At 39.5% G+C, this 15,456-nt stretch overlaps 1 protein-coding gene across 1 annotated transcript in view; it reads right to left on the bottom strand.

Annotated features, from left to right (window-relative positions):
* Positions 1-15,456, bottom strand: part of LRP1B (LDL receptor related protein 1B) — a 353,740-nt gene that overhangs the window by 226,734 nt on the left and 111,550 nt on the right. Inside the window, exons 18-20 of the mRNA XM_048484494.1 lie at positions 13,367-13,564; positions 8,688-8,892; positions 4,940-5,104 (exon numbers count right to left, since the gene is read on the bottom strand). Of these exons, the coding sequence (XP_048340451.1) occupies positions 4,940-5,104; positions 8,688-8,892; positions 13,367-13,564 (568 nt within the window). The remainder of the gene's footprint in view (positions 1-4,939; positions 5,105-8,687; positions 8,893-13,366; positions 13,565-15,456) is intronic.

Here is a 15,456-nt window from a genome sequence, read left to right as displayed (position 1 = left end):
ATGCGCGCACTCCAGGCAGAGTTTCTCCTCACTCCATCTCTGTATATGGCACATGCAAAACCTATATTCTCTTTGAAAAAGTGTTACGAATTCAAAAGTTTTTTTCTTAATTGCTACTGGTGAAGTTACCAAATGTTGTAATAACAATGTTGGGAAATCTCCAATTCACAATCCTTAGTTTTATTATGAATGAAATGGAGTTCCCCAAGAATTTTCTCCTCTACTGATGGAATCAAACTGAACTTCTGAGCTCATGATTATCAGAAAGGAGTTCTGGGACACGTCATATTTTAGAGTACCGAACAAGTTACATTATATGCTCTGAAAACTGAAAGCTCTTTGGCTGTGGGTACTCATGGCTGTATGTTTCAAATCTCTGCATCTGAGACTCTGCTGTTCCAGATGGAAAGAAGCCTTGGAGATACTTCAACCAGAAAAGTTTGCTGAAGGAAAGAAGATGGTGGGCTATGGCTTGCTGGTTATGTGAGACATTATGCTTCTGAAGATACATCAGAAGAGCAAAGAGGTTTCTGAATTTTAGAATTAAAATATGAAAAACACAATTATTTTCCAACATTAGACTTATGGATACCAGCAGGCTTTCACGTATGTAACAAATCTAGAGGCTCATAGAACTAAAATTCAAGCCTGACATCTTGGTGAGAAATTTTTCTGTCCATAGACATTCTGTCCATACACATTCCAGGACACAGATTTAACCAATTCTGGGCCTTCAGGTCTTGGTGTTTGGTCACATCCGACCTGGGCAAAGTTTGTCCCGTTTGTAGCAATGCTGGGCAAGAATCTCAAAATATTGTTGACACTGCAGAAGGTCAGAAGTCAGAGCATCGAAGAACAGCCATGAGAAGGGAGATGCAAATGCATCAAGGTTGAGAGAGCGAAAGCATGGATGAAACTTAAAGCATTTGGGTCATGATTTTTAAGAGAAATGAAGCATCCTGCCTTTCACTAGGAAAATTTCACTTGCATTAATACTGGATCTGAAAGTTTAATGATTAATGGACTTTAAAGTAAGTAAGTGAAGGCTGGGATTTAGAGAAATTGAGAGTCATAAAGAAGACTGGTAAGGAGTTTTGGCACCCAAGATTTCAGTCTAATGAGTTTATAAGCCTGTGTGGATTAACTTCCTAAAGTCTAACCTGGACTGTCAAAAATTATGCACATCCCCATGAATTTAAAACTTCTTGCTATGTGGTCACATGATCAAACCTATGGAGACATGTGTCTATACAGTAAATATATTCCCTACATATCTGCTAAATCTTCATATCACGTCAGGGGACCCTAAAAGGACATTTGTTGGGGGCTGTGTGTACGTAACGGGGTAGGTCTATCTAAAGCTTGTTTTCAAGAAATACTGTTTTCTAAGGGGGATTCCTCGTGGGCCAAAAACAGCAGTGTGAAAATGGTGTAAAATGGTTTAAAACAGTGTAAAAGGATTTACACCATTTTCACAACACTGTTTTTGGCCCATGCGGAATCCGTCTTCGAGTGAATATTTAGCCAGCTTCAAGATCCAGCACCCAAGATGTGTTAACTATGATCCAAGATACAATGTGATTGATGTTAGGAAAAGTATTCACGTTAGGAAGAGTATTCAGGCTGTTTCCTAGTGTTCTGGGATGAGGCTTGGGCAAGGTGAAGGTGATCAGAACTCATTTAGGAGTTGAATCCCTGATATTTTAAGGAAGTAATGAAGTGAAAGCCAAATAGAGTGACATAACCCACACTGATTATGAAGAATTTACATGGAATTTGTTTGTTTTACCTTGTCAAAATGACCAGCCAAAGAGTTCTTGCCAAATTCCAGGAGACGCTCAACAGCAATCTGGAAAAATCCAGAACTGGACGTATGACAAATTTGGCCAGGATGAGTAGTTTTGAATAATCTTTGTCAAGTTATAGTACAGGAGCTCCAGAGTAGGGGGGAAGGCCTATGGCCTTTCTTGCTCTCTCTCTCTGGCTTTCTGCACAAGCCATAAACAGCGTCCTAGGGACGGCAAAAACGCCGTCCCTAGGGAGCTGTTCGCATGGGAGGCACTGCTGCGATGCAGCAGCGCAGCCCTCGCTCCCCCCCAGTAGCACGAAGATGCTGCTTTCGAACCTCGCTCCCTGAGCAAGGTTTTTCGGAAGCAGCGTCTTCCAACCACTGCCGTGCGAACGGCAGCAGCTGGAAGACGCCATTTCCTCCCCTTTCCCGAACGCCTTACCATCCCCTCCAGCCTTCCGGCATGTCGCACAGGCCAGGGGGAACGCCCCCCTGCCCTGCGATTCCAGAGCTGTCGTGCAGGGCAGGGGGCGTGTCCCCTGGCCTGTGCAACACGCCAGAAGGCCAGAGGGGACGGTAAGGCATTCTGGGATGGCGCAGCCTCTGCACAGCCTGTGCTGTCTTCCCCACCTCTACCGGGACTGTCCATGTGAACGGTCCCGGGGGGTGCATTGGCGTCATTTATGCCGACGCACCCCCGCAGCGTGGCCATGCAGAAACGGCCTCTCTCTCCCTCCCTCTCCCTCTCATCCTGTTCTTGCCATCTTCTGTGAGTCTAAAGAATGCTGGTGTAAAATCTCTTAATTTGACTGCTACAATTAGTTGAGAAGTGGCCAGCTTACTGGCCCTTTCCACACAGCAGAAATCAAACATCTTTAGGTCGGAAAAACAGTTTCCTGCAACAGTTCCACACAGTTTTGAAAAACCTTTCTTCCAGCCTCAAAACATTTTATTTGGATACACTAAACTAACAATCTTTTTTTTCTCAAAAGGTTTTCAAAAGGTTTCCTATTTACTGTGCTTTTGAAGCTCTCACTTTCATTTCTCTGGTTCATTCCACATGGGCCAAAAACAGTGGTGTGAAAACAGTGTGAAAATGGTGTAAAAGGGTTTAAAGTGGTGTAAAAGGGTTTATACTGTTTTCACACCATTTTTACACCACTGTTTTTGGCCCATGCGGAATTAGCCTTTGTCACTTTCTGACTGCCATTTTCTGCCACTTCTACATGCTTCCTGCTATTTGCTGAAATGTCCTACAGACATTCTCTCATGTAGCCCTGTAGCTGCCTGCCATTGATGTCATTGCTGTGAACTAACGAAGTCAGTACAGCCTTACACAAACGTGACATTTTTCTATTAAAAAAAAGATGTGAGCTATTTTTGAAGCAACATGGACATGATATGAGAATAGGCAAGACTTCGGATATTAAGTCTCCGTAGCTTTGAAGATATGATGGAGTTGTTTTTTTTTTAAAAAAGAACCATTTTTGCCAGAAATGCTTTATTTTTGCATGCTATGTGGACAAAAACCCCCCCAAAAACGGTTCTTCTGAAAACGTTTGCACAACTTTTTAAATGTTCCATGCAGAAAAAGCTATTGTATTGCTTTTGGAAATTTGAGATTATTGTAAATTATAATCTAGTTCTGTGAGGAGTTAGCACTGAGGTCAGATGTACTAGGATTTATTGTGCTTTCTGTTTTGGGGGCTAATTGTTTTGATTTAGGAACTTGTGGAGAATTTATTTTGGAGAATCTGTTAGGATTTTTGGCAGAATATATTATCTTGGGTTGAGGAATCTGTAAGAAAAAAACTGAAAAGAACTGACTTGGTTGCCTAGAAATATTAATTGTTGCATAGTTAAAATAAAGGAGTCAATACTTGGATTGTATCTAGTTACTTCACATGGAATTTTACTTCTACTGAGTTAAAGATTAAAGACCCCTTGTAATTCAAAGTTAGCTGCGAGTCAACACTGTGTTTGATTTTTTTTAAATGCTTGCATTAGCTGACCTCAACTCCAGTTCACCCAACAATAGTTGCTACAAGTATAAAGAAAACAATGTTCTAAATTTCTAGTTCACCCAACAATAGTTGCTACAAGTATAAAGAAAACAATGTTCTAAACAATTTCTAAAACTGCCTCGTTTTACTTCCCACTTGTTTTTGATACTTAAAATATCTGAAAGTCCCTAAGTTAAGGAGCATGCATTTAAACAGTAGCAGTCCAATCCTAAATACATCTACTTGCTAAGGAAGCATATTGAAAGAGGGATATATACTTACGATTATGATAATGCTGTAAAACAGCTAATACGGCTTTACAGTATTATCATAATGTACAAAATATGGTTTAAAAGATACATTGGCAGAATGCAGGATCACTTTGCACAATTAATATGGAGACAAACACACACATTTCTTCTGTATCCAGACATCTACCCACAAGCATCACATCTTTTGTAGGAATACCATGCTTTCAAAACAGCTAGGTAGAAGATATTTAGTACCTGAAAAAGCCTTCTTTCACATGGCTATTATGATTTCTGTCAAAATGTCTAGAGATTTTAGGGTCACCAACTGCTGTCATCAATAATGAGAACAATTGCTTGTTTACCATTTCTACCATTTTGTGATGTTCCATTAAAGGAAAACAATCTAGCAGATTTGCAGCATAATCCTATGCTTATCTATTCAGAAAGAGATCAATTTATATTCAGTGAGATTAATTTTCAAGCAAGTATGCATAGGACTGTAGTTGTAGGTGCTTCAAAACTAACAACATTTAGTGTGTCTCTGTCTTCTACAGTGCCTCAGAGCTTTGCACCACGTTTCTAGAAAAAAATTACATCGACTTTGGGGAGGAGGAAAATCTACAGAGTGGCTAAGATAATGCAGTCCATCCAACCATTTGGTGATCAAATATTATGCTAATGGGTAGAGATTGGAGCTTGCATGTGTTATCCAATAGAGAAAGCATAGCTCTGGTATTCTTTATTATTCACACATAAAGGGAACAAGCAGGTCTGTTTGAAAGCAAGTTCTATTTTACTCTTACTGCCAGGAAGATGTTGGTGTACCCAAATACATCTAGAAAAGGCATAAACACACCTAACATATATTCTAAAATGAATGCAAAACTCTTTTTTACCTAGCATCTGTCCAAACAATTCGTTTTTCAAAGTGATCAACAGTGAGTCCATTTGGCCATGCTCCACTATCCATGTCTTTATATATGATCCTTCTTCCTGCTCCACTCATGGAAGCAGATTCAATGCGAGGAAAGTTAGCATCCCAGTCAGTCCAAAACAAAATTCTAAACGATACAAAGTAAAGAAAAAATATTACTGCTCCAGACAGAGAAATAAATAAACAATTTAAAAACAACAACAACATATTTATAGTTTTGGCATAGATGAAATACTGTAGTTATGTAAATATTTACTAGTAAATGAACCCATAACAAATATTTTAGAAATCTCAATATCTCTCTGTCTCTCTGTCTCTCTCTCTGTCTCTGTCTCTCTCTCTCTCTCTCTCACACACACACACACATCATATGCATACACATTATATAACTATAGATATATCTGAAAATATATTAGAAACCTACTTTAATGAACAAACATATACAACACAAAATGTTTAAGCTAAAGAAAAATCCTCATATTTAAGAAATGCAAACTAAGTGATTTTTTTTGTATTCTTTGGAATGAGATTTGCAAGTTACTTGGTTGTAAACATTGCTTAAATGATTTTTTTATTCTTCATATAAACGGGTTATATGTAACTGAAAAAAATGCATATTCTAATCAACTCATATTCATCCAGTAAAACACATAATGGCGTATATTTCATCGTTTCCTTTGTCCAGAGTACTGCTCATCCTGCCCAACTCAAATTCAACACATATTGTATCTGTCTAAACAGAAATGTTTAACAGCATTTAATATACCAAAGGAGTTTAAACAATAGGCTAGGAAACAGCAGAAAACAGTGCTGTTGGAAGTAATGGTGGACAGCATCCTTCCCTACATACACTATTAGTCAGCTGCAGCAGGAATAAAAACGAACGTAAACCACATCCTGAATTGTATAGAGATCAGGTGTTCCCATTTCCTTTTGCAAAATTTACTTGATGGTAATAGGAGTACTCTCTCTTCTTCTTTAGCCGTTTAGTTGTGTCCGACTCTTGGATACTCTGTAAACCAGTCCCCTCCTTTTAGGAGTACAGGAGAACGTATTTCCCATGATGGCCCCAGATGATATGGCTCATGCTCATGGCATCAGGAATCCCATGATTACTGATGGCCCTGGATACTGTTGTGCAACATCAACAACCTGCTACTACCTCCTCCTCTACCTCCTCCTTCATCTACAACAGGGGTAGGGAACCTGCGGCTCTCCAGATGTTCAGGAACTACAATTGGCCATGCTGACAGAGGCTGATGGGAATTGTAGTTCCTGAACATCTGGAGAGCCGCAGGTTCCCTACCCCTGATCTACAATGTTCAGGTAAATTTGGGAAATAGAAGGGGGCAGCAGAAAAGATTCTAAGGAATAGTCTTGAGAGATAAACCAAATCCAATTGAAGTTATACCAGTTCTGGGTTCTTTACACTCCAGTGGCAAGGGAAGAGTGAGTAGTGTTGAATGTAGAATTGAATGTGGACCTACGTATACTATGGACATTTGACTGTATACTCGCAATTAGAAAATTATCAAATTTGAATATTAGAGGTAAATAATTCTGAATGCATTTTTTTTCAGTAACTCTATGATTTGAGAGTTGCGTGATGTTCAATTTTTAATTATCTACTAATTGTTTCATTTGGAAATCAAATTATCAATTTTATTAAACTGCAACTAAGGGTCAGTGGTTAAGAACAGTGGACTCTAAACTGGAGAACTGGGTTTGATTCCCCACTCTTCCACATGAAGCCTGCTTGGTGACCTGGGGCTATTTGCAGTTCTCAGTCCAAACAGAGACAGGCAATGGCAACCTTCTTCTGAACATCTCTTGCATTGAAAACCCTACAGGGTCACCATAAGTTGGCTGCAACTTGACAACACTTTCCACTACCACAAGGATCAAACCAGAGAAGATGTAAAATATATGTGAACAGGATAATATGTGATTTTCAAAAAAGCTAATCTGTAGCCAAAGTGGTTGTTTTGAAAGTCAGTAAAGGATTGTTAGGTGAGAGGGTGCTGTCCAACCCCCTTATTTCTTTAATGATTTAGAATACCCATATAAAGAATTAGCTGGGCGGGGTGCGGGGTGTTAGGCTCCTGCATTTTTACAAGTCTACTTATTTACGATAATTCTTTGCTGCCTCTTATGAGTCCACTTCAATACAGCTTACAATATAAATGTCACTATATATATTATATATATATATTTTAAAAAGATCAACAGCAACCACCATTGGACAGCGTGGAACACAGGCAGACCATTACAAAGATAAAAACCTCTAATTAAATGCCTCAGTACCTAAAAGGAATTAGGCACCAAGTGAGACTGAATGAGAAGGGCATTCCAGAAGTGAAGCGTCAGCACAGAAAATGCCACCTGAAGTCACCAACTGAGAGCCAGCATGGTGTAGTAGTTAATGTGTCAGAATAGGACCTGGCAAAACAGGTTCAAATCCCCACATGTGCCATGGAAGTTTGCTGGGTGACGTGTGCCATGGAAGTTTGTGCCATGGAAGTTTGCTGAGAAGTGCTCATAGCCCAGTCAACCAATCCTGTCCAGCATGATACTATTAGCCATGAGGGGTAACAGTCACTACTGGACCTTGTTCACTACATCAGACCTCACCAACTTTGATTGATATAAGCAGAATTATATAATGCTCCAATACACATAAAATTTAGTGCATCTCTGGATGGGTAATTTAAATTGTGGATAGAAGCATGGCAGAAAAGGACAGAAGAGTCCAACCCTTCTCATCTAGCATCAATATGTTCAAAGCAGATGCTTGCAAATTGTTTTTTTACTTTTTAAGGAAAATCCCAACCCTAGATTTTTACTTCACATTCATTTACACCGTAAACCACCCTAAAGTATTAGGAAAAATAGCAAATAATAGGCATGATGGTAGGAAGTAACCATTGGTCTTAGAAGGCCCAGACATGCAAACTTTTGAAGGCTTCTCTGCTCAATTTTCCTCTTAAAAAAACAAAGTTAACTTGATTTACCCTCTGAGCTTGAGGCATTCCCATTCCTTTCGTTTGTTTGTTTTAAACTTTGAAATTAGTTGCTTCTTGTGGGTTTTCCGGGCTGTGTGGCCGTGGTCTGGTGGATCTTGTTCTTAACGTTTCGTCTGCATCTGTGGCAGAAATCTTCAGAGGTGTATCACAGAAGGAAGTCTGTTACACACTGTGTCCAGAGAGAAGGAAATGTTTGGGGTATATATTGTCCATGTCCCAGGGTGGGGAACCAATCAGTAAGTGTTTGGGTAGAACTTGTCATGCAAAGATGTAAGACCACATGTGACCACGTGTGACAAAGATGTGGGACCACAGCCACACAGCCCAGAAAACCCACCAGAACCAGTTGAATCTGGCCTTGAAAGCCTTCGACAATACTTTGCAATGAGTGATCCTTTGTATTTTCCCTTTTCTTTTTCTTGTTAGCAACTATTAAAAATGTAAAAGGTTTCAATGTACTTGTTATTATTTCCAAATTAGATGCAGAAATTGAAGTCTATACTAGGCTAGAAAAAATCAACAAATGAGTGAAAAATAGAGATTCAAAGAACATCTTCTAGAATAGATTCATAAGTTGTTGTATCAAATCAGGCTGAAGATTACCATGTCAAAGAACTAACAACATTGAATTAGAAACTTATTCATTCAGTTGTATTTTAAACAAGAATTTAAATTACATATAATTACCCATATCTAGGATCCAAAGCAATTGCCCTAGGATGTTCCATGGCACCTGCAATTAAAGTTGTTCTTAGTGTGCCATCTAATTTTGCAACTTCAATTTGGTCCAAATTGCTGTCTATCCAGTATATATTTCCCGCAATCCAGTCCACAGTTAGACCTTCAGGTGTAGCTAATCCATGTTGGACCACAACTTCAATGGAGCTTACCCCTGTGGAAATATTGGAAGACATCCTAAAACACTGAATTTTATAAACACATTAACCAACTTTAAAAACACTAAAACACTTCTAATTAAAAAAAAGTATAACTGAAGAGCACTTAAATGGAAATAAAATATGAAGAAAAATGCCATAGAATGGCAGTTTTATTTATTTTCATGCATCTTTCCTCATGTCTGTTGATCCATAAAGTTGTAATACGAGACATTTGTACTAGCCATTTGCTGCATATGGTTCATAAACATTACAACTCTGCAGTTTCTTTTAAAGGATGGGATACTACTGAACAGTAGTTATTGACCCTTTAAATAATGTGTTACCTTTTGCAATGTAACTCTTTTGTGTTCTGATACCTTGATATCATAAAATATTGTAAAAGCTACAGCATAATGCTATAAAATAGGTACAATCAAAGCTACCTCAGGAGAAAACAAAACATATTCATATTTTGTCTTATTGTTTGCTTTTAATGAGAAGCCAGCAATCCCCTTTATGCGTATTTGGTTTCTGTACAGAGCAGTTAACAGCCAGTCAAGACCTATAGATGGCTTAGGAAGCCAGAGGAGAGGGGAAGAGAAGGAGAAAAATCTGTTACACTGTCAGCTCAGATCAGATAGGGTTCGTACTTAAAGAGGGGTAAGTTGCAAATCAGGAGACTGTGGTTATCTCAGAGAGGTTTTTTGTAAAAAAAAAAAAGGAGACTATGAATGCTTGGGGATGAGACTGTAGCTGTATCAGGGCCCAGTTTCTCAGGGAAAATGACTAAAGATTTGTGGTTTCTGAGAGGTCATGACACTTACACTGAAAATCCTGAGGCTGAAGGAAGGCCAATGCTCACATCAGGAATAGAAGTTTAGCTGATAAACTGTTATCTGCTCCCAGCAGCTGATAACTGACAGATTAGAACTTAATGAGCCAGCAAAAGCTGTGTGTTACTGAAAAATAGGTTTAAGCTTCTTTCCTGAATAAGCTTATTTTTTCTTACCTCTTACAGTGAATCAGTTATTTTTTAAAAAAAACCTGTTTCCATGATGACTCATGAAATGACAGCATTTAGAAGACCACTAGGGCTGAGTGTGTCAGGTGAAGGTAGGAGCAGACTCTGGTTAAGTAATACCTCACTGTTTTAATGGCATTAAAAACTCTAGCCTTCCCAGGAACCCAACAGTCCAATGCTCTATCAAGTCATACAAAAACTTAAGACGAGTCTTTAAAAAGTCCCCCATCAGTACAGTTGTTCCCCCAGAGAGCAACTTAATTATACTGAACCTCATTTGCCATGGGTTTGCCTATTCACTCCAACCACAGAAATCCATTTCTTTGTGTTTGTTTTTTCAGTATCCTGAATATGGTATTATCTGCAAAGTATGCCACTTTATTGTTTACCCTGCCTCCAAATTATTTATGAATAAGATACATAGTGCCAATATGACCATCACCTATGGGAAAGTGAAGGTGAAATGAGGCAAGCAACCTAGGCTCAGTCCACCAATAATTAAGAGATCTCTGCACATATACATGCACAAACACAGCAAAGACCAGCAAATATACTGGGCTCAGACTCTAATAACAGGAATGCGTGGGTTCCTATAGTTACTTTTGATTATTATTTCATTTCTGCTTTGGGTATTGAGCAAAAAAAATGAATGTTGGTATGTTGATAATGGATTTTTCACTTTCAAAAGTTTATTCCTCTGGGATATATAAATATCAAAAAAATCATTTTAAAACAACAAAAGATGTTTGTTGCCTTTTCACAGAAGCATGAACAGAATAACTCATAAATAATTTAAAAAATCCTTCCTTAAGGAAAAAAAATGTTTGTTTCAGTTGTTTTTCTTTCTGCAGGAGTGCATCAGGGCTTTTTTGCAAGATAAAATATTCCATTCAAAATGAACTCCTTCTGTGCCAAAAAGCATGAGTTATGATCCAACACAGACACGAGCAGAAGACATTTTCAGTCATACATGGGGGAAGACCGACAATTTCAAGGCTGATGAGATGACAGCCTTCCAGACCACATGCCACTGATTCCCAAGATCCCTTCCCATCAGGAACAGGTTGGGGGGGGGGGCACTAGTGGCTGCAGCCAGAAGAGGGAGTTGGGGAAGCTCATTGAGAGCAGTGCTTTACTTGTTCTTTGGACCAAACTCAGTTTTTTTAAAAAATAATAATTATACTGTACATTTATAAACAAGTTTTCTTTGTGAAAAATTACAGTATTCTTGAATAACGTTTTTAAAAAGTACACTGTTTTGTTCTAGCTACAAAACTCTACATAATTAGCTATTTTCCATCTTATCAATGTCATTTAAAAATAAAAAATAAGACTAAAGTTGTACAATTTTTTCAGGTTTAACTTCTTTGAGAGTATCTGTTAATAAAACAGCATAGTACTTCTCTAGAAAGATTGTCATGGGGTGGCATCTAATCCCTCCCCCTGCTTTCACTGCTGCAGCTAGTCAGAACTTTGGGCTGCCTAACCCCAGTAGGTTGCAGGGGATGGTGGGACAAAGAACTGGAGCCGAAGGAAATGTAGCCTGAGCTGCCAAGGAGCTCAAGGAGGACCAGGATGCTGAAAACATGGCACAGGAGAAGCAGGCAGCCAGTGGAGTGCATCTGGGCTCAACAGGGCAGCAAGTGTGAGAGTGACAAGACATCCAGTTCCAGGGGCAACTGCCTAATGAACCTGGGAGCCTGGCAGTGTCTGAGGAGACATGATTGGAATATGCTCAACAGTCAGAGGGCCAGCTACAGAGCACCCTTCCAGGATATGCTGGGAAGATGGAAAGGGGGAAGAAAACAGGCAGCTTTGGTCCCCTTAGACCTAACCAGACCTAGAATACAGGGGAAGTCAAGAGTGGAGAGATCCACATAGGCACCCTATTGGCCCCAGACCCCGTCAACCCATAAGGACCATCCTCCAGAAGGGAATACAGGAACCCAGGGATGTCCCTACCCCAAGGAGACCATAAAAGACAGAGCAGCTTGGAAGACCAAGCCTACTCACTAGGTTGCAAGGGAAGGGTTTGGCACATGCAGGGGAGATGGAATTGGGTGGAAGCAACTCCCCTCCTCTTTGCAAATCTGAGGGACTTCTAGGGCATTCTCTGGATGAAGAGGGCATCTTGAGGGAGATGTAGCCCCAGACTCCATCCATGCTGAAGGAGATGGACCAAGATAAAATAATTTAGAAAGTGGCTAGTTTTGAAGTGAATTGTTTATTGTTAATCTAACTTCCTTTTAGGCCTTGTGTTCCGGAAACAAAACTACAGAAGAACCGCTGACTATATCACTCTTTCTTTCATTCTTTCATTCTTTCATTCTTTCTTTGAGAATAAAATGCACCCCCGAAGTCACCCGGGGCTGCTGTTGTGGTGAGTTGCAGGGCAGGCAAGCCCCGGGCCTGAGCAGTACGCATGGGCGTGCTCGGGACCATGTCACGTGACAGGGCCCTTACATGTGATGAAAGAGGGGGAGGGTGTGCCTTTAAAAGGCAATGCCCGGTGTGCTCCAGCCTCTTTTGAGACTGCGGAGCAAGCAGACCTGCCCTCCCTCCCAGCAGTTAAAATAAGCTAGGTTGGTTCATCTTGTTGTTAAATTGACTTTTGTCGCAGCCTTGGTGGGTAGGGGCATAGGAGTCCAACCTTTGGGGGGGAGACCGAGCTTGTATGCCCAACTTCCCTGTGATTGGGGGCCTCAATAAGAGGTCTGGGGTGTGGTGTGCTCCATAATGCAAGCCGTGGAGGCTTTGTAAGGAGCTCGCTACCCCCAGCAGGAAGGGGTGTCACCTAATGGGTATGCGCCCAGGTGGCACCTAGTAACTTTCTGTCTCTATTCCCCAATAGAGATTGGGGACAGTACCGGGTTCAGCAGGCAGGCTGCCTGGTGGCTAGGATGTGCCCCTTATGCTCACCCAGCTTCCTGTGTTGTTTAATAAAGAAGGCTGTGGCCAAGTTCTATTCCAAAAGAAGTTGTGTTGAGTTATTGGGGCAAGGGGAGCTCCGCAAATAAACACACAACTACTCATTAAGCAATATGGAATCTTGAAACCTGGGTAAAAATTTGGATTTCAAATGTATCAATGCAACTCTTGTTTACAAGGTCAGACTTTATTTAGTAAGGTACATTGGTCACTCCTGCAATATTTAGACAGATGAGAAGTTCCTTGTTCTATTGGATACACACATTGGAAATACCCTACCTCCTTCCCAAATACAGAGCTGATCATGCCAAGAAAAAGAGCTCCTTCAAAAGGAACTAAATATGTGACCGTGAAAAAAAAAAGAATGTCTCCCTTTGCAAAAGACATTTGGACTACATGCTTCTTAACACCTTTTAATTAATTAACAAAAATATTTTGATTGTAATCTTAGATAATCAAAGCCTGTTCATTAACTTTTTCCAATTGACATATTCCAATTACAAACATTGTTTTTAAAAAATCCAAATTCCATTCCATACCTCCAGTTTCTGAAAGCTTGCCTCTGTAAATTTTATCCTCTACCACATCCGTCCAGTATAGTAAACTCTGATTGAAGTGAAAATCAAGTGCTATTGTATTTCTCAGACCAGGAACTAACAAGCTGTAGTCCCGCTTCTGAAGATCAATCTTTCTGATTTCATGTCGAATGGAAAAAATTATGAAAGCTTCAAATGGATCTGAAAATACAATGAAACTTATTGTAAAAACACATTCGAAAATGATAAAATTCCTTCATTGATAAAAATTTAAATGTGGAATAATTAAATAAATTACATAACTACACCAATTTTATGATAACATTAGCAGGATACCCGTGCTTCGCTACGCATACTTCATCACAGCCTCTCTATGAATTTCGGGGTGACATTCAGCATACTTCTTTACAGCCTGTTTGTGAACTTTGGGGTGACATGCAGCATATTTCCTCACAGCCTGTCTGTGGACTGAGGGGTTGGTTTTCGAATACTTTGCAGCAGCTTTCTGTAGTTGTCTTTTTCTAATGCAATGTGTAAATCACTTTCTGCATTTAATTCCTCTTCTCCCTTTAGCAGTTTCAGCAGAAGGAACAGGTTCGTATGCGTTGAGGAGGGCGGTGTTAGAATGCAGTTGCTGCACCGTTGGATCAATCATGCTTGTTGTTTGGTGGGCATTAGGAGAACTTGTCGATGCGACAAATGGAGTTTCAGCTTCAAAGTGCCCTTCATTAAAATGTCCTGTGAAACGAAGCTATATATATAAACACGAAATACCACTGACTGACTGTCTCATCAAAAGAACTCAAAAGTCATCAAAAATACCATGTTGAAGGACATTTAACTGTCACCCTTAGAATGTTCGTGCAGATGGCCAGAGTTGAACAGTAAATCTATATGATCTAATAAGTAGAGTTGAAGTGAATATTTTGGAAAATCCTTTCTTAGCAAGCACCTGAAGCACATAACGAACCGGTGTGCCAAATTTCAACTTTGTAGTTTTGGTGGTTTTTGGGTTCTTTTGATGAGTCAGTCAGTCAGTCAGTCAGTCAGTCAGTCAGTCAGTCAGTCAGTCAGTCAGTGGTTATTTCATGTTTATATATATAGATTTCCTTAAGCAAAGCTCAAATATAATCTCTGCTCATTTATAAACTATGACATTGCTAATAAAAGACGCAGACTAACAATATAATCCTAAACTGTGTGATGCCCAGTTCTGTTGAGGACTTCTATTGTTGGTTTTTTTAAAAAAAAGTCTGGTTAAGGGTGGTTACAGTTTTGCACTGGAATCTGGAGCATCATGATTTGAATTGTCACTCTATCATGAAACTCACTGAGTGATCTTGGGTTAGTCGCTCAGCATAACCTACCTCATAGAGTTATCATGAAATAAACTGAGGGAGGAAGACCAATGTATGCCACCAAGAGTCCCTTAGATGAAGGGTAAGATAAAAATGTACTACATAAATGAATTTTACTATTTTCATAAACAGGGTGATAAATCACATCTGCCACATAATTTAATTTTATTATGGAGAGTATGCAAATCAGAATGTTGGCAGTTGTTATATATTATAGCCAAACTCTAAATATTAATCTGTCAATATGTTTTACTTTTTAAAGTTCAATAAGCATATCAATTTAGATTTCTATTGCAATTTCCCCCCTAATTTTCATGGTAACCAATTGTTTTTCTAACTGTTGTTCTTCAGAATCAGTTTCATTCAGAAAAGAGTCCAACACCATGTCATTGACAACTTAAGCAACAGCCCTAAATACTGGACACTCACCAGAAGCAGTAAACAATACAAAAGGTTTCAAATAATTGTTTAAAGATATCAGTAAAACTAACACAACACACTGTACAAGCTTATTCAGAACTCTTCATAAGCCTACATATTAAAAGTTGGAGGAGAAAGATCTTTCGGGTCATTAATTTTAAGTCGTCTTTGTCTGCAGTCTCTGGGATATCTGTAGGATGTTCTGCTGGCTTTAGTGGGCACAGGGTCTTGCTAGCTAATCTCAGATTGCAGCCTTGATGTGTTGGGGAGAAGATGCAAAAAGAGAAGTCATCCTGTTGCAAACATGACCAAAGT

Source organism: Sphaerodactylus townsendi, linkage group LG02, assembly GCF_021028975.2.
Source record: "Sphaerodactylus townsendi isolate TG3544 linkage group LG02, MPM_Stown_v2.3, whole genome shotgun sequence".
Classification (NCBI taxonomy): Eukaryota; Metazoa; Chordata; class Lepidosauria; order Squamata; family Sphaerodactylidae; genus Sphaerodactylus; species Sphaerodactylus townsendi.
Note: the sequence above shows the minus strand (reverse complement) of the source record. Positions and strands in the feature narration are given on the sequence as shown.